Genomic DNA, 14,021 nt, shown 5'->3' on the forward strand with positions numbered 1-14,021 from the left:
ACTGTTTGTGTTTGAAAGTTAAATATTAGTCTTACAGCTTTTCCATTTTGGGACCAGTGTCTTTCTGGAAGAGGTATTCCATCCAACAGCATACAAGGAATACTTAGGGACTGGCCGATGCCAGTGATGATGACCGGGGCACCTTGGGCCAAGAGAGGGGGCTCTGCAGGAAAAGGAAGAGCAGGGAAATTTGAAGAGTATTTTAAGGCCACAGTCAGTTTTGGCGTTGCTGCCATTGTGTCTAAAAGATATATCGTAGTTAGTGCCGGAAGAAAAGAGAGCTTAAGCAAACCTACCAAGTCCAGTGACACTAACTCTGGCCTCAGTTTTGATGGTTCCAAACTGGTTCTTGGCCTCGCAGATGTACAGCCCATCATCATCCAGCCAGACACCTGTAGTCAAACACACAGTAAACAAGCAATTTAAATCAACATCTTTAGAAACAAAGCTCAATCTGAGATAAGCAACATCTCAACACAATACCATTTGTGTAGATAAAATGTAATAATAATAATATATATAATAATCTTTATTTGTAGAGCCCTTTTCAAAAACAAGTTACAAAGTGCTTTAACAAGTGTAAAGACAATAAAGCACATAAAAACAAATACCTGATAAAGTAAATATAAAATATATATAAAATAAAATCAGGAAAGGCTCTCCTATAAAAGTATGTTTTAATTTAAAGAGTTCACTGACTCAGCCGACCTGATTTCCTCAGGCAGGCTGTTCCAGAGCCTCAGGGTCCTGGCTGTAAACGCTTTGTCCCCTTTAGTAAAAAAGACCATGCTAATAGCAATTAAGTCCTCTACTCAATAAGAAATGGTATTATTGGTTTGACTGTGCTGTAATTAAGAGTTAAAAATAGAAAATAACCGGATTAATGGGTTTGGCTCAGCTGCCAGCCTGCTGACACGCATGTCCCACTCAGTAAATTCTCTGGAGATCACAAGTTGAAAGATCAACATATGATTCACTTCTTGTGTTTAGATAGTCAGGCCAAAGTTTAAATAGGTAGAAACATTAAGCAGTGGATTTTGTGTATGACACAATATGGATAAAGACATTTTCCAAAACAACGTCAGGTGAAAAAAAATAAAGCTATCTTCAACAGATTGAGCTAATTAGGTCAGACAGCAGCCACAAATGGAAACAGTGACATAAGCAGCCCATGCAAATATGTCTGTTCCTCTCCAATATAATTTTACACACACTATAAACATTTAGTCTCAGGGGCAAGAAGGATCTCCTTCTGTGACCAAGATTAGTCTGCAGGCTGAAATGTCTCACAATTTAAAATTCCCCTTGCTGTGATGAGAATACAATCTCACAATGAAGGAGAAATAAACTGACAAAAGGACAGCCACTCTTGCAGAATGTGATGTGTTACTTTTACCTTTACTTTTACCTTTTTAGGTAAGCCTTTCACAGACCAGAAGTAGTGCTTTTACATACTAAATGTTTTGAGAGCCATCTATATACTGTAACTTTACAGATGGAAACAGCATCTCCCCCTCTTAAGAAAATGTTAGCTGAATTTAATATGAAAGGCTGCACCTCTTCTATATATAATCACTCAGTCATGCCATTCAGTGCAAAGCAACCATGAAGCTGTATTAGCCTGCACTGCAGACCAAAGCTCTTTGCTGCGATAGTGTTTCATGGATAACTCACTCTGGATTAGAAGATGTCCATTCTCCAGCTGCGTTGTTCTACTGTGGCTGTCTGTCCTTTTAAGAATCTGCCTGCCATCCCCTCTGCGCCAGGTCACTGTTGGTTGTGGAAAACCTCGGGCAATGCAGGGGAGGGTGATATTCTCCCCGACGTTCGCTGTCACGTCAACCGGTCCCTCAGAGAACAATGGGCCCACTGTGATGGGAAGAGTGAATTTTCCTTTGTGTAAATATTTCAAGAGAAAAGTGCTTTATGTAGAACACTGGAGTGTGGTCTCACCTCCAACCTCCAGACTGACAGTGCCAGCGGAGGTTCCAGCAGAGCTACTGGCCACACAGCTGTACTGACCAGCGTCGACCTCCTGCACCCCTCGAATGTGCAGGGTGCCGCGGTGTACATCTTGCTCAACAAAAGGTGCAGAGCCCACCTCAAGCTCACCTGGAAACACACAAAACAAGCCCATTGGCCTCTTACTGGACCTTTTCTCAGTCACTTTTATGTCCACAGTTTTTTTGACCTTACCTTTGAACCAGTGGACAAGAGGAGGGGGAACACCTGTGGGCTGACACTCCAGAGTGGCATCACCACCAACAGATACAAGTACAACCTGTTGTACCACTGTTACTCTAGGCAGCTCTGGAGGAAAGAAAAGAAAGTTTAACAAGCGGTTCAACTGTGCAACCCTAAAGAATTCTTATTTTATAGCAATTTACCAGATTTGCATGTAGTGCTACTATATATGAAAGTATTAGTAAAATAATGTCAGCGTAAACCAATAAAAGCTGCAGAACAGACCCGAGGTAAAAACTAAGCTTACATTTCACACTTACTCTGTACCAACAGAGCAGGAATAGATGCTTTTGGATCAGGCAGACAGCTGAGCTGGAAGGATCAGATTATCTATCTTACAAGGCTCTTGCTGCCTTGACAGATCAATGTTGTTAAAAATGACATTCAGAGACAAAAGTGTGTATAATACCAGCACGCCTCAGGAAGAGGCTGCCACAGTCCATCAGTGTTTAACTTTCTGTCAACCATTAACTGACATGCCATGACTGAAACTTCAGGCCTACAACTGTCAACGCTCACAAAACAAGGAGAGAAATATCCTATTGTTTGAGACAGCGCAGCATGTGGCCACACTCGCTTGTGCTCTACACAAGAGCTGGTGAACAATTCAGACTGGATACCATGGTGTCTTCACATTTAGCATCCTGACACTTGTAGCGATATCTTGACTTACCTGCGAAAGTAAGTGACACAGACTGAGAGGCAGTCCCAGCCTCATTGTTTGCCAAACATGTGTAGTTCCCAGCATCTTCTGGGAGGGCCCCTCTAATGGTCAGAACTCCATGTTGGTTGAGACTCAGCCTGTATCATCGACAGAATGCAGCTTAGTGATTACATGTGCAGATGTAAAACGGCAAATCATCTCTACCCCTTTCTGCTATTCTGGGGTATCATGAGAGACATTTTTCTTTGAATATGTATTTTATACAGACATATAAAGTACTTGAGGTTTGGAAACAACATTTTACACCAGTAGATGTAAATCTCCGCAATGATGCAAACAAGATGTGGCAATCGCGCATGTAGTTAAAGTGGAATGTAATGACTCTCGGAGTCCTTTGTGCCGGAGGTGTTGAGTGGGCTGAGAGTTCCCTTACCTCGGCCGATTAGTGAGGAACATGTTTCCATGGCTCCAGAAGACCTGGGGAGGGGGGGAGCCGGACGCTGAGCAGACGAGGCGGATCTCATCCCCCCGGGAGAAAGCCTGGCTCTGGGGGTGAACTACCACAGAAGGAGCCTCTACAGTTGCAAGTGAAACAGATGCAAAATACTGAAGATTAGTTGGGGTCTTGTCACTGCTGCATGATGTCATATATAACTTCCCTATCACAAGTTTAACAACAGTAAACTCCTCATGATGTGGGTTATAAAGCAATTACCAGCACTCCATGTCTGGCATTGCAACTTGGACTGTAATGAGGAAAAGTTTCACATTTATTTGGCTATTTTTGAAATTCATTACAAACATCTGAGTGCATACCCACAATAGAAGCCACACTTTTCAACATGCCTAACTTATGGCTGACAAGAGACATTTTCTGATGAGGAAGTGGCTCAATCTGACTGTGAGGAGGTTAAGCCAATAATGGAAAACAGATGACAGGGGCCTGAGAGGAGGCATGAGGCCCCAGTGTGTTAAGTATTTAAGCAGATGACCTGCAGGGTATCGTCCTACCGTACCTGGGACGAGAAGCCACACTGTGATTCTGTTGTCTCCGTGGGTGTTGGTGGCCACGCATTGGTACTCCCCAGCATCCTGAGTCCGCACCCCGCTGATCTGCAGCGATGAGTCAGACAGCAGCTTCACCCTCCCTGAGCGGGCCAGGATGGTATGGCCAGCTCGGTACCAGGTCAAGTTGTGCCGCATGGAGCCTTCCACCTGGCAGAACAGCACAGCCACACCTCCTACAGTGGAAGTCACATTCACCGCTGGCTTCAGGACCGGAGGAGGTTCTGTTTTAGTGGAAACACAACCAAAGCATCAAACTGGTGTTATCAGCAATGAACAAACTGAGTGATTTTATATAAATATTTTACTTTTAAATACAAATGTTGCTTTGTCTCATGTTGATCTTTTAGCCATAAATCTAAGATAAAAAATGGCTGGAACAAAGCCTTGCTGGGACTGTGATACATGCAGGCAAAACGACTGAAGAGGTGCATGTGCTTACACAGATGTATGTGCGTGTGGCATACCTCTAACAATCAACTGTGTTAAGGCACGTCCCTGTCCTGCGCTGTTCTGTGCTATGCACTCATAGAGGCCTTCATCCTCAGCTGACGCATGGGCAATCTCCCATGATGTTATGGCAGAATTCCTGATACAAAGACACACTTGGTTTGTTGGCTGGAATATGACAACAGCAACATGTTTCTATTTTACATCACATTCAATTAGTATATCTGGCACACACACACGCACTGGGAGTAGTGTTACAACAAATCAGCATAATTTCATGAATCTAATTCAAAGCAGAGCGTCAACACCAAGAAATAAAGATGCTCTGTTAATTTTTCAAGATGACACAATCGAATATGTAATGTTCACAAAATTGACTGTGCATACTGATTTCTTGATAGATGAGCCAATAAAAGAGTCAAGAAGCACTAATGCTTTACAGACATGCTCACTGGTAAGAGTAGTGAGTGACCTAATTAGTTTTTTTGCAGCAAGTAATGGGTACATGAAGCTGCAGCATCTGGAGGAATCTGAAGGAAGGCGAGCCAAATGTTACAGTGATGAACAAACAGAGGAAAGACTCACTGGAAGAACTTCTCCTCTGCCAGTGTAATCCCACTTCTGGTGAATCTTAGCCTGTAGGGAATATCACTCTCCACTGAGCAGCCAATCACAGCAGGCTGCATGTAGAACCCCTTCACCACATCAGGCATGCTCACAACTGGGGGATCTACACAAGGGAGGGAGAAAGGGTTAAAGGTCACCGGAGAGATTGATGAGGTGTGAGATGCACTGCAGAGTGGCTTTGGTAAAATGTGTCTGTAGGGAGGGGGTTGTCTTGCCTGGAACGATGTTTGTGTAGGAGACACTGGACAGCCTCTGGAAGCGGTAGCCCTCCTCGTCTTTGCCCGTCACCCTGATAAAGAAGCTCTGGGAGGGGGTGCGGAACTCCAGGACACTCCACAGTCCTTGCTGGCCAAGGTCAGAGGGCAGAGACACAGGGATCGTGCGCAAGGAGCGGCCTGAGGCTGACATAAGTTCCACGTGACTCAGCTGACCTGGAGGCTTCAGGCCTGTGCATTTCAGCAAAACGTGGGCTGGAAGTCCTGAGAGACAAAGAAAGATCGCCATGAGGTCACCTTCTGCACATGTTTTCAGTCAAATAAGACTCAAGAAGCTACCAGAAACATGTCTGCCACCTTTTATTGGCCTCTCTCTGGTATGGTTGAACTCTGAAACAGGTACACTAGAAAAGCCAGCCCGGAAATCTATATTGCTGACTCCTGTGACCCTTAGAGTATGGCGCCCACTGCAGCTCGCCTTTAGAAAGAAAGCAATAGTGTTCAATTAGCCAATTGTCATAAAATAGTCAGAGAAACACATTTATGGATTATTCAGCAGAGCAGTACCTTCAGTTTCCAAGCCCCAGGTCTGGGAAACTTCAGGTTGACAACACGAGCAGAGTTGGGAATGTTCAACAGCTCTTTAAGGCCCTGTTCTACACCAACTATACGACCTATGAAAATAACACAAGAACAGTAACTTCTCAATGTAAAATATGTCTCCCCTTGTTTGGGGGGTACATCAAATATGATTATTTAGGAAAAAAGCAGTATCAGTGTGTTGTCTACCAAAGGGATCGATGAGCTCGATTTGTGGTGCTGGTCCACTGAGTGACACTGTAACCTCTCGAAGGCTGGGGTCAAAGGGCACTTCCCACTTGTTCTCCTGGGCACTGTCATGGTTTGAGGACAACAGGTGGACCTTCATGGCCTGAACCGTCTCCTCTACCCACTTTAGAACCTGGCAGGAGGAGGACAAATGCCATCACAAAACCATAACAGAACTAAACGACACACCAGGGGAGACACATTCATTGGTGGATATGGCTGGGACCTGTCAAATGCAAACTGTTACGGATCCCCTCTCAGCTTAGAAAGACTGGTTCAGGAAAGGAAGGACACCAGTGTGGCCTTTCCCTGAAAGCCCACACCAACCCCTTCCCTGCCCGTCCAGCAGGCTGCTCTTTGTCATCGTATTATTCTTTCATCGCAAAAATATTCCTGAGAGGGATTTTGCCTGAACAAAGAGAAAGTGAAAGAGCTCAACTGTCAAACTGATAACATACAGTTTTCTGCACTCTCAAGCAAGTATTCCTAGAACAGTGTCTCTCACAGTAGAAGTCTGTCAGGCAGCAGTCCCCTTCCTGCAACACAGCTTTCATCAATCATAAGGCTACTTCCTCAGAATAGAAAGCAGTGGTGGACGTGGGAGGATGTAGCTTTGTTTAAGAAATACACTTAAACTGTATATTCCACAGTATCAACGTGACTAATATGCAGGATCATTAATGGACAGAAAGGGCTGGCTGTTTCCCACTTTTCTGTTGAATCAGTTAAGCTTAAGAAGCCAGATGAGGTCAGACAGTGACACACTAGGACTGCAGGAGACTCGCTTCTGAAATGAGTCATTCCACCACTCAGAGCAAAGTCTGATATGATACTTGACAGTTAGATTATATTTAATGGCAAAAACAATCATTACTTATAGACTATAATGTCTCTCAGTGATACTCTGTACGGAAATATCTGACAATATAGAATTTCGGTTCTCACAGTTGCTTGACCTTTAATTTAATTGCTTGACCTTCTAGGTCTTCGTGGTATTGAGCAGGAACATAGTTTTCCTTTTGTTTTCTCTAAAATGAAAACAGAAGCAGAAAAACCCCATTGATATCCCATTTCAGTGGCCACAATGGACCGAAGGTCTTCTATCTTCCAAATGCTTAACAAGCAACTGCTGTCTAGTATTTGTTTTGACCTCATATAGAGAGGCATTATGGCTGAGCTGCGTCTGCAATGGAACAAACTGAAAACATTTCTTCAGCGGGCCCTTGGAGACGGAGCCAACGGCTACACATTTTAAGACATTTACGAAAACGAGCAAAAACTGAAACAAGGAAACCTTTGATAATTTAATTATCAGGCCTCCGCTTTTTGTCTATCAGGTCCACTGGGTGCTGACAGCAGCTGGTTCCTCTCGCCGTTTTACAACTGGAAACAGCTGTAATGTCTGCCACATGTGCAGCCATCACCAGCAGAGCAGGAAACTGCTAAGGAGTGACCTACATCTGCCCCAGGATAGTGTCTATTTATTATGTGAGAGAGCACAGACGAGTGGGCATTACTATGCCCTCAGACCTCAGATAAAAGGAAGTGGAGTGCAGAGATCGGCTGTCCGGGCCATGGTAGGTCTGGAGGAGCACGCTGAGTTCTGCAGCCACTCCCTGTCTCAACCACTGGGAATGCAGAGGATCTTCAGTCCTGTGAAATTTCATCCGGCGTGTCTCAGTTGAACAGGCTTAAAGGGCTGTTACAGGAAGGACCCCCCTCTGCTATTCATAGAACCATGACAGATGGGCCAGAGAAGAAGGGTTAGCTAAGGCTCGGATGATACTGTATTCCCCTCTTTCGTCCAGGTTCATTACCTGCAAAATAAATACGTGGCCATGCTGTGGTTAAGCACAACAGCTTGACTCCAGACCTCCTAGTGGGCAGGGGTCAGCTTAGTCCTTACCCAAGTTTAAACACCACAACTGCCGACATTTGTAGGAAGATGCCCTGCTGCAAATCAAGGTTATTAGAGAGAATCAGTCCCAGATGGACCCCCTGCTCCTTCTCAGTTGTAGTTTCAACACACCTGCCGAGGTCTGCCTGTCACAAGTGGCCGGTATTTGAGAGCGGCAGCTACAACACAGATGGTGTCTTTGTTTAGCGCACACAGTTACACAACTGAGGTTTCATTTTCTGTCTGACAACCAGTACCAGCCCCTTAACTCATTATTGCATCCGCATAATGAGTAAACCTTAAGGGCAATGTTATAATTTACTTCAAGGCACTTGAGTTGAGTGTATGTCACAGCAGGCATTATCTGGAAGCTAAACATCACAGCCCTCATTCTTGGTCAGCGCTTCTGGCTCCCGAAGTGGGACTTTGAACCAAGGATGCCATCATTACCATGACGAACACAGATCATGGTCCAAGCTTGACAGAACATTAGCAAGGCTTTCTTGTCCACACTTATGTTAGCAGATCCTTCCCTTGATCAAAACCAGTCAAATTTGCGTAGAGTGTAAAGAGCGCGATACATAGAGCTGACAATGAGCACTTGTGTGAGGACTTGGAGCCAACTCCACTGGGCAGCTGTGCTGGATGGGGGGAAGCCATGACAGATCATATCCTGGGATTAGAGAGTAAAATAAGCAGTCTGTTTTCTCTCCACTCTCCCCCTGGAGACCACAAAAAGATTTTGTATATTTGATTTGGCCGCACTTTATTATAGTGGTATTAAGAATATTTTGGTTAGATATGTAGTACTTCTGAGGTTTTTAAGGATTAAAGGATTTGCATTAATTTGGTAAAAGCATGCCACCCAAGAGCTATAATCACACAGGTCTAAAAATGACTGACATAACTTTATTCCATGTGGAAGTATGCAAATATTTACATGTAACAGTACACTAAGAACATGTCAAAACACTTAAGGGGTACTTTTGCACAAAGCCATCTGGGGTTGAGGTGTGAGGGCTAGAGTGAATTAGGTCTCCTATTCCCTTAATCCTGCAACACAAAATTCAAACTTTAAGAACCACCTTAAACAGCTGGCAGGATACTGGAGTGATAATGAACCGCGCTGCCCCACACACAGGCATTGTATGTTTAGCCACATGTAAGCATGATTTGACAGGAAACAGACCCACAAACACATAAGAGTTCAGGCGTTCAGCAGGCCACCAGTGTGCAGAGCTGTTGGCTCCAGCTCAGCGCTGCCCAGGCATCTCCTGTGTTGACATGCAGGATACCAGTGTCTCTTCCAGAGGAAACTCTGGCTTCTTTTACGTCTGCCTGGGAAGTGAGCCCTGCTGTCTTTGGCTTCTTAAACAGGGCTTCTGTTACATGCTGCTTCCGATATAAAAGAGTCACTCACCCGTATCATATGACCAGGAAGTTTAATATCAGCTTTTAAATCATTTGATTACACTAAATAAAATTGCTATCATTATCTGTGTTCTCTCATGCTCCTAATGTTCTCCATTATTAGGTAAACCCTTTTCATATTCATATACATAACTGAATTGTACTTTAAGAGATAATTTATATGTATATAGGCTACGTGTTTAATAAGGGTTCGGCAGAAGTCATTGCAGTGCCATGTACTCCGTCATGCTCTCACCTCGTTGACCTGCTGCTTGTCCAGGTGAAAGATCTGTCCGGAGGAGGTGGCAGCGATCTCCTCATATGCCCTGTAGCCAGGCTGAGAGCGGTCCCCACAGTCCCCGGTCAACACAAATACCACCTGGGAAAGAAGGGGACAGGACAGTTAAGAGGATTACCACTGAGTGTTTGCTTTCCACTGACTCGCTTTCACTTGGCTCCAAAGTAACGCTAATGCTCATTGTCATGCTTCACGTAGAGGCCGAGTAACTTTGAAGAAACTTTACCCTGCTCGGCTGAGCATTGGGGAACATCATTGGAATGTAGATCTTTCACAGCATGCCACTGTATTGCTTTTGTTATAGCATGTGATAAATGCAAAGATACTCAAAACTCTGTGGGCCAGGACTTTCAAGCTTCAGATGTTACCATTTTCCTGTTAACATCACCTAAACAGTATCATTATCATTATGGGGGACTTAAAACAAAACTAATGAAATGCTTGCATACATGTTTCATAATTTTTACACCCTGTAGCTGTGGCCATGAAGGAACCTCCATCATATGTGCGATGAATGACATTGATAGTTGACATTTAGTATGTAGATGTAGTAGATGCCAACATTTGACTGATGCAGTGTGTACGCTTCTAGCCCTAATCTGTGAGGTCACCACAACCCTGCGCAGTTTCTAGGACTTTACCTGTGATTGACGGAGCTGCACCAGCTGAAGAACATCTCTTTTCAGGCGGTAGTCTTTGGCCCTTGCGTCAGTGAAGACGTAGATGAAGGATCCAGGCAGGGAAACCTCCAAGGCTTTCTTAATGGCTCCTATACTCATCTCAGGGCAGTCGCCCCCACCCTGAGTGACAGAACCACACATGATCAGATACCCTTTTATATTTCTATGTCCCATTTAGTAGGGCTATATATAAATATTCAAAAAAGTATACTAATTAGAGCAACACTGAGCAACTTTTGAAAGAACAAATAAGCCAATTTGTCTTTTAGAAATGAAAAGGTTCATATGCTAATAAAGCACCCTGCTCAATTAAATACCCTGACGGGTTTCTCCACTAAAGCCTTACTTGGTCTGGTGTCACCAGTGGCTTATAGTGGCTAATGTTAGCAAACTTTACATTCATATTGCTGTGTAACCTAACCTAACCTAAGTCTTGTAAGTAAGTAAGTAAGTAAGTAAGTTTGATGACTTCATGATTCTCCTATGAGTGTACAACTGTTATACTACATTATACCATTATCTCATTCTTGTCCCTTGTGGCCACAGTAGCTGCTATTCAGTAAACGTTACATAGGCTGGCTTTAAGCTATGGCAGTCCACATGGCTATAGCTTGGATTAGTGTGGAACAATCCAGTCCCAGTCCTATAGAATAATCATTACATGTGTTGTGGTTCACACCTGGACAAACAACTCTTGCAGATCCTGCTGGAACTTCTTTGGGTCGGTGGTGATGGACACAGGGCCGATGTCTGCAAGGTTGGAGATGCATGTCATCAAAGATCCCAAACAGAAAGAAAATCAGATCATCCCAATTAGAGATGGTCTGGTTGTGATACAATAACGTATGCCTAAAAATATTCATCCCAACTGACTAAGAGCTTCGTCCTTCGTTTTTTTTTTTTAAATCAAACAAAACAACTTGTCAGAACAAAGGATTTAGTTGTTCCCTCTCAGCAGCATCTACAGAATCACAATCCCAAATAAGACACAACCCAACTTATCACAACCAGTGTGATGCCCTGTTGCTTTTGTGCATGACATATATATTAATCGCACACACCACACATCACAAGAGACTAGACAAATGTACAATGGTCAGGTTTTGATTTACACAAATCGCAACAATCTGCCAAAATTTGGATGACGACAGAATAATAATTTTCTGCAGCTGTAGTCAGCATTTTCTACTGCGTGACTTCCTCATGTCTCAAGCAGTAGGGTGATGGATAGGAGCCTGTCAGGGCCTGACACTTACTTGGAGACCTTTCTTGGCCAATCAGTGGAACAGTAAACATTAACCAATACACAGAGAACAAATTGTTTTTTCTATAGAACACTATTGTCCATACAGCTGTTACAGAGAAGACCCTCATCAGGTAGGGTGGAGCCTCATGATTTCTGTGTGTCTGTGCTTGTTATTCTGACTGTCAAATACCATTTGAAAGTATAATTTTGAGACTAATGATATGGAGCTTGCAGACATGTGTCAAGCTGATGACATTTCTTACTCATTCTCAATCTATTTTCCAACAGTGGAGGCTTTCAAGTCCTCGTCTCTCCTCATGAGTGACTGTAAAACACTGACAGCACAGTCACGCCTCTTTGTCAGACACCACGGCTTCTTTGCAATCTTGGAAGTTTACAAGGTCCCCAGGGGCAGGGCACATTAAACACAGACAAAATGTGGTGTTAGTGCAGCCCCTGCCCCCCACCCACCCCCCCCGGCTGGCTAAACTGGGGGCTATGAGGGTTTTCCGGAGAATTGGATGGAGGAGAGGGAGGGGTGGGGTGAGTGTGTGAGTGTGTGTGTGTGTGTGGGGGGGGTGATTTAGGTAATTACACACAAGCAGACAGCATATGCTTCTCATCAGTGCTCAAACACCCTCCCCCATTAGAGCACTCTTATTTTCAAGCTGCAGCTTTCCCATATAGGAGGGCAGATGCCAGGGGGTGAAGAACCTTACCTGTCCCACAGACTCCTCACTCTAAAAGCTCAAATAACCCTGCTTGATGCCTTGTATCAGTTTGAGTTCAATGTGCTGCTCCTTGTGAGTGGACTTACACTGAAACACTGACATCATGAGCTACAGGTTCTGACTTGTGTTGCAGTTTGCTGTTTCTGTGATCCTTTCATGTAAAGAAACTACAGAAAAATGTCAATTCACAGGCAATGTAATGTTGCAGAGTTTGTAATAATGCGAAAAGAAGGATGTGGGTTAATCTTTTGCCTGGATTTGGCACAGAAAAAAATCTGATAATTTGGGCTTATTTGTGCTGCTATAAATCTTAATCATATGCATTGATTTACAAACATATTAGGAATTCAAGACTACCATTCCCCCCAAAATGTGCCCATTGTGAAGCTGATTATTTAAAACAGTGTGGTGATAACCACTAGTTGATGTGGTGTGTTTTATCAAAGGTACCTGGGTCATGGAAGGGGACCAGGACAAAGTTTTTGATGGGTCTGGTCCTACGATTGAGGGTCTTCTCCAGGATCCGTGAGGCGCCCTCTATCACCTGTTTTAGATCGTCGTACATGGAGCCGGTAACATCGAAAACAAAGGCCAGGGTCGAGGCGCTGTCACCGGATCCATCATCCTCCTCAGCCCGGGGGACTGCCAAGATCCTGTGCGCGCTGATACAGAGCGCAAAGACTAGGCACTTCAATAAGACGCCGGTCATGTTTAGATTTACTGCATCTGTCTGCTAGAATGAGGCGAATGACATAAAAAATTTAAAAGTAGAAGAAAGTTTTAAAAAGTTTCGACGCCAAAACAGTTCAAAGTCTGGGACTGCTTCCAATCGGGAGAAATAATATTTGGAACAATACGGCTCAGCTGAAACACATCAAAATCCAGAATAAAATGCTTCCACGGGAGTACATCCGTGCGTAAAGTTTGGAGGAGCGTGTGGACTGGCCCTGTTTTGAAGAGCCCCCTGGAGAGCTGGTGCTCTGACGCTTCAAACGGGGGCGGGGATGAGTTTTAAAAGGTTTCCGAGACCCAACCTGATGTGTTTGTGTGTGTGTGTGTGTGTGTGGGGGGGGGGTACCTCGACCCCACTGTGACTTCCAGGCTTTAACCCTATCCAGCATTCCCCTCTTCAATTCGATTTTCTCCGCGTAACTGAGGTGGGCCCCTAAGCTTTACGCACATTACCAGCGGAGTCTGTACTGTGTATTATGGACATGCCGAGAACATTGTCTCAGCAACAACCTCGTTTTTATAAATAGCCATCGTTTATATTCAGCTGACACCAATCTAATTTTATACATAGCCCACTCTGAGAAATATCCCCTTGGCATATGAATGGGTGGAATAGCTTGACGTACCACACAGAAATGTCACTGTCCTTTTTATTTTGTAGATGATCTGGGTAGAAATGTTATTATTAAATATTGTTACATACTTGATGTCTAGCTATGACATATCTTTTCTAAGGAGATCAGACCTTGCAGAGAAAGCCAGCTGATCTTATGAATGGAAGTACATGGAAGAAACCCAGAATATTTTTGAGACAAGCTTGCTGTTCAAAATCCACTTGTCTTTTGCTGCACTTAGTCACAGATGGTATTTTCGAAACAAAGCAAATCAAAAATGTCACTGGTCAAAGCTCTACACCCTTCTGGCCTCCTCCTCT

General features: G+C 44.0%; 1 protein-coding gene across 1 annotated transcript in view; it reads right to left on the reverse strand.

Annotated features, from left to right (window-relative positions):
* The window catches only part of hmcn2 (hemicentin 2), a 46,139-nt gene extending 33,075 nt beyond the window's left edge, over nt 1–13,064 (reverse strand). Inside the window, exons 1-18 of the mRNA XM_046034567.1 lie at nt 12,806–13,064; nt 11,058–11,128; nt 10,340–10,498; nt 9,657–9,779; nt 6,055–6,226; nt 5,833–5,939; nt 5,623–5,743; nt 5,266–5,529; nt 5,009–5,153; nt 4,441–4,562; nt 3,925–4,197; nt 3,342–3,483; nt 2,918–3,045; nt 2,197–2,310; nt 1,954–2,112; nt 1,675–1,869; nt 297–392; nt 36–163 (exon numbers count right to left, since the gene is read on the reverse strand). Coding sequence (XP_045890523.1) covers nt 36–163; nt 297–392; nt 1,675–1,869; nt 1,954–2,112; nt 2,197–2,310; nt 2,918–3,045; nt 3,342–3,483; nt 3,925–4,197; nt 4,441–4,562; nt 5,009–5,153; nt 5,266–5,529; nt 5,623–5,743; nt 5,833–5,939; nt 6,055–6,226; nt 9,657–9,779; nt 10,340–10,498; nt 11,058–11,128; nt 12,806–13,064 — 2,778 coding nt within the window. The remainder of the gene's footprint in view (nt 1–35; nt 164–296; nt 393–1,674; nt 1,870–1,953; nt 2,113–2,196; nt 2,311–2,917; nt 3,046–3,341; nt 3,484–3,924; nt 4,198–4,440; nt 4,563–5,008; nt 5,154–5,265; nt 5,530–5,622; nt 5,744–5,832; nt 5,940–6,054; nt 6,227–9,656; nt 9,780–10,339; nt 10,499–11,057; nt 11,129–12,805) is intronic.
* Between the last annotated feature and the right edge of the window lie 957 nt (nt 13,065–14,021).

The sequence above is a fragment of the Micropterus dolomieu genome, linkage group LG21 (assembly GCF_021292245.1).
Source record: "Micropterus dolomieu isolate WLL.071019.BEF.003 ecotype Adirondacks linkage group LG21, ASM2129224v1, whole genome shotgun sequence".
NCBI classification, from domain to species: domain Eukaryota; kingdom Metazoa; phylum Chordata; class Actinopteri; order Centrarchiformes; family Centrarchidae; genus Micropterus; species Micropterus dolomieu.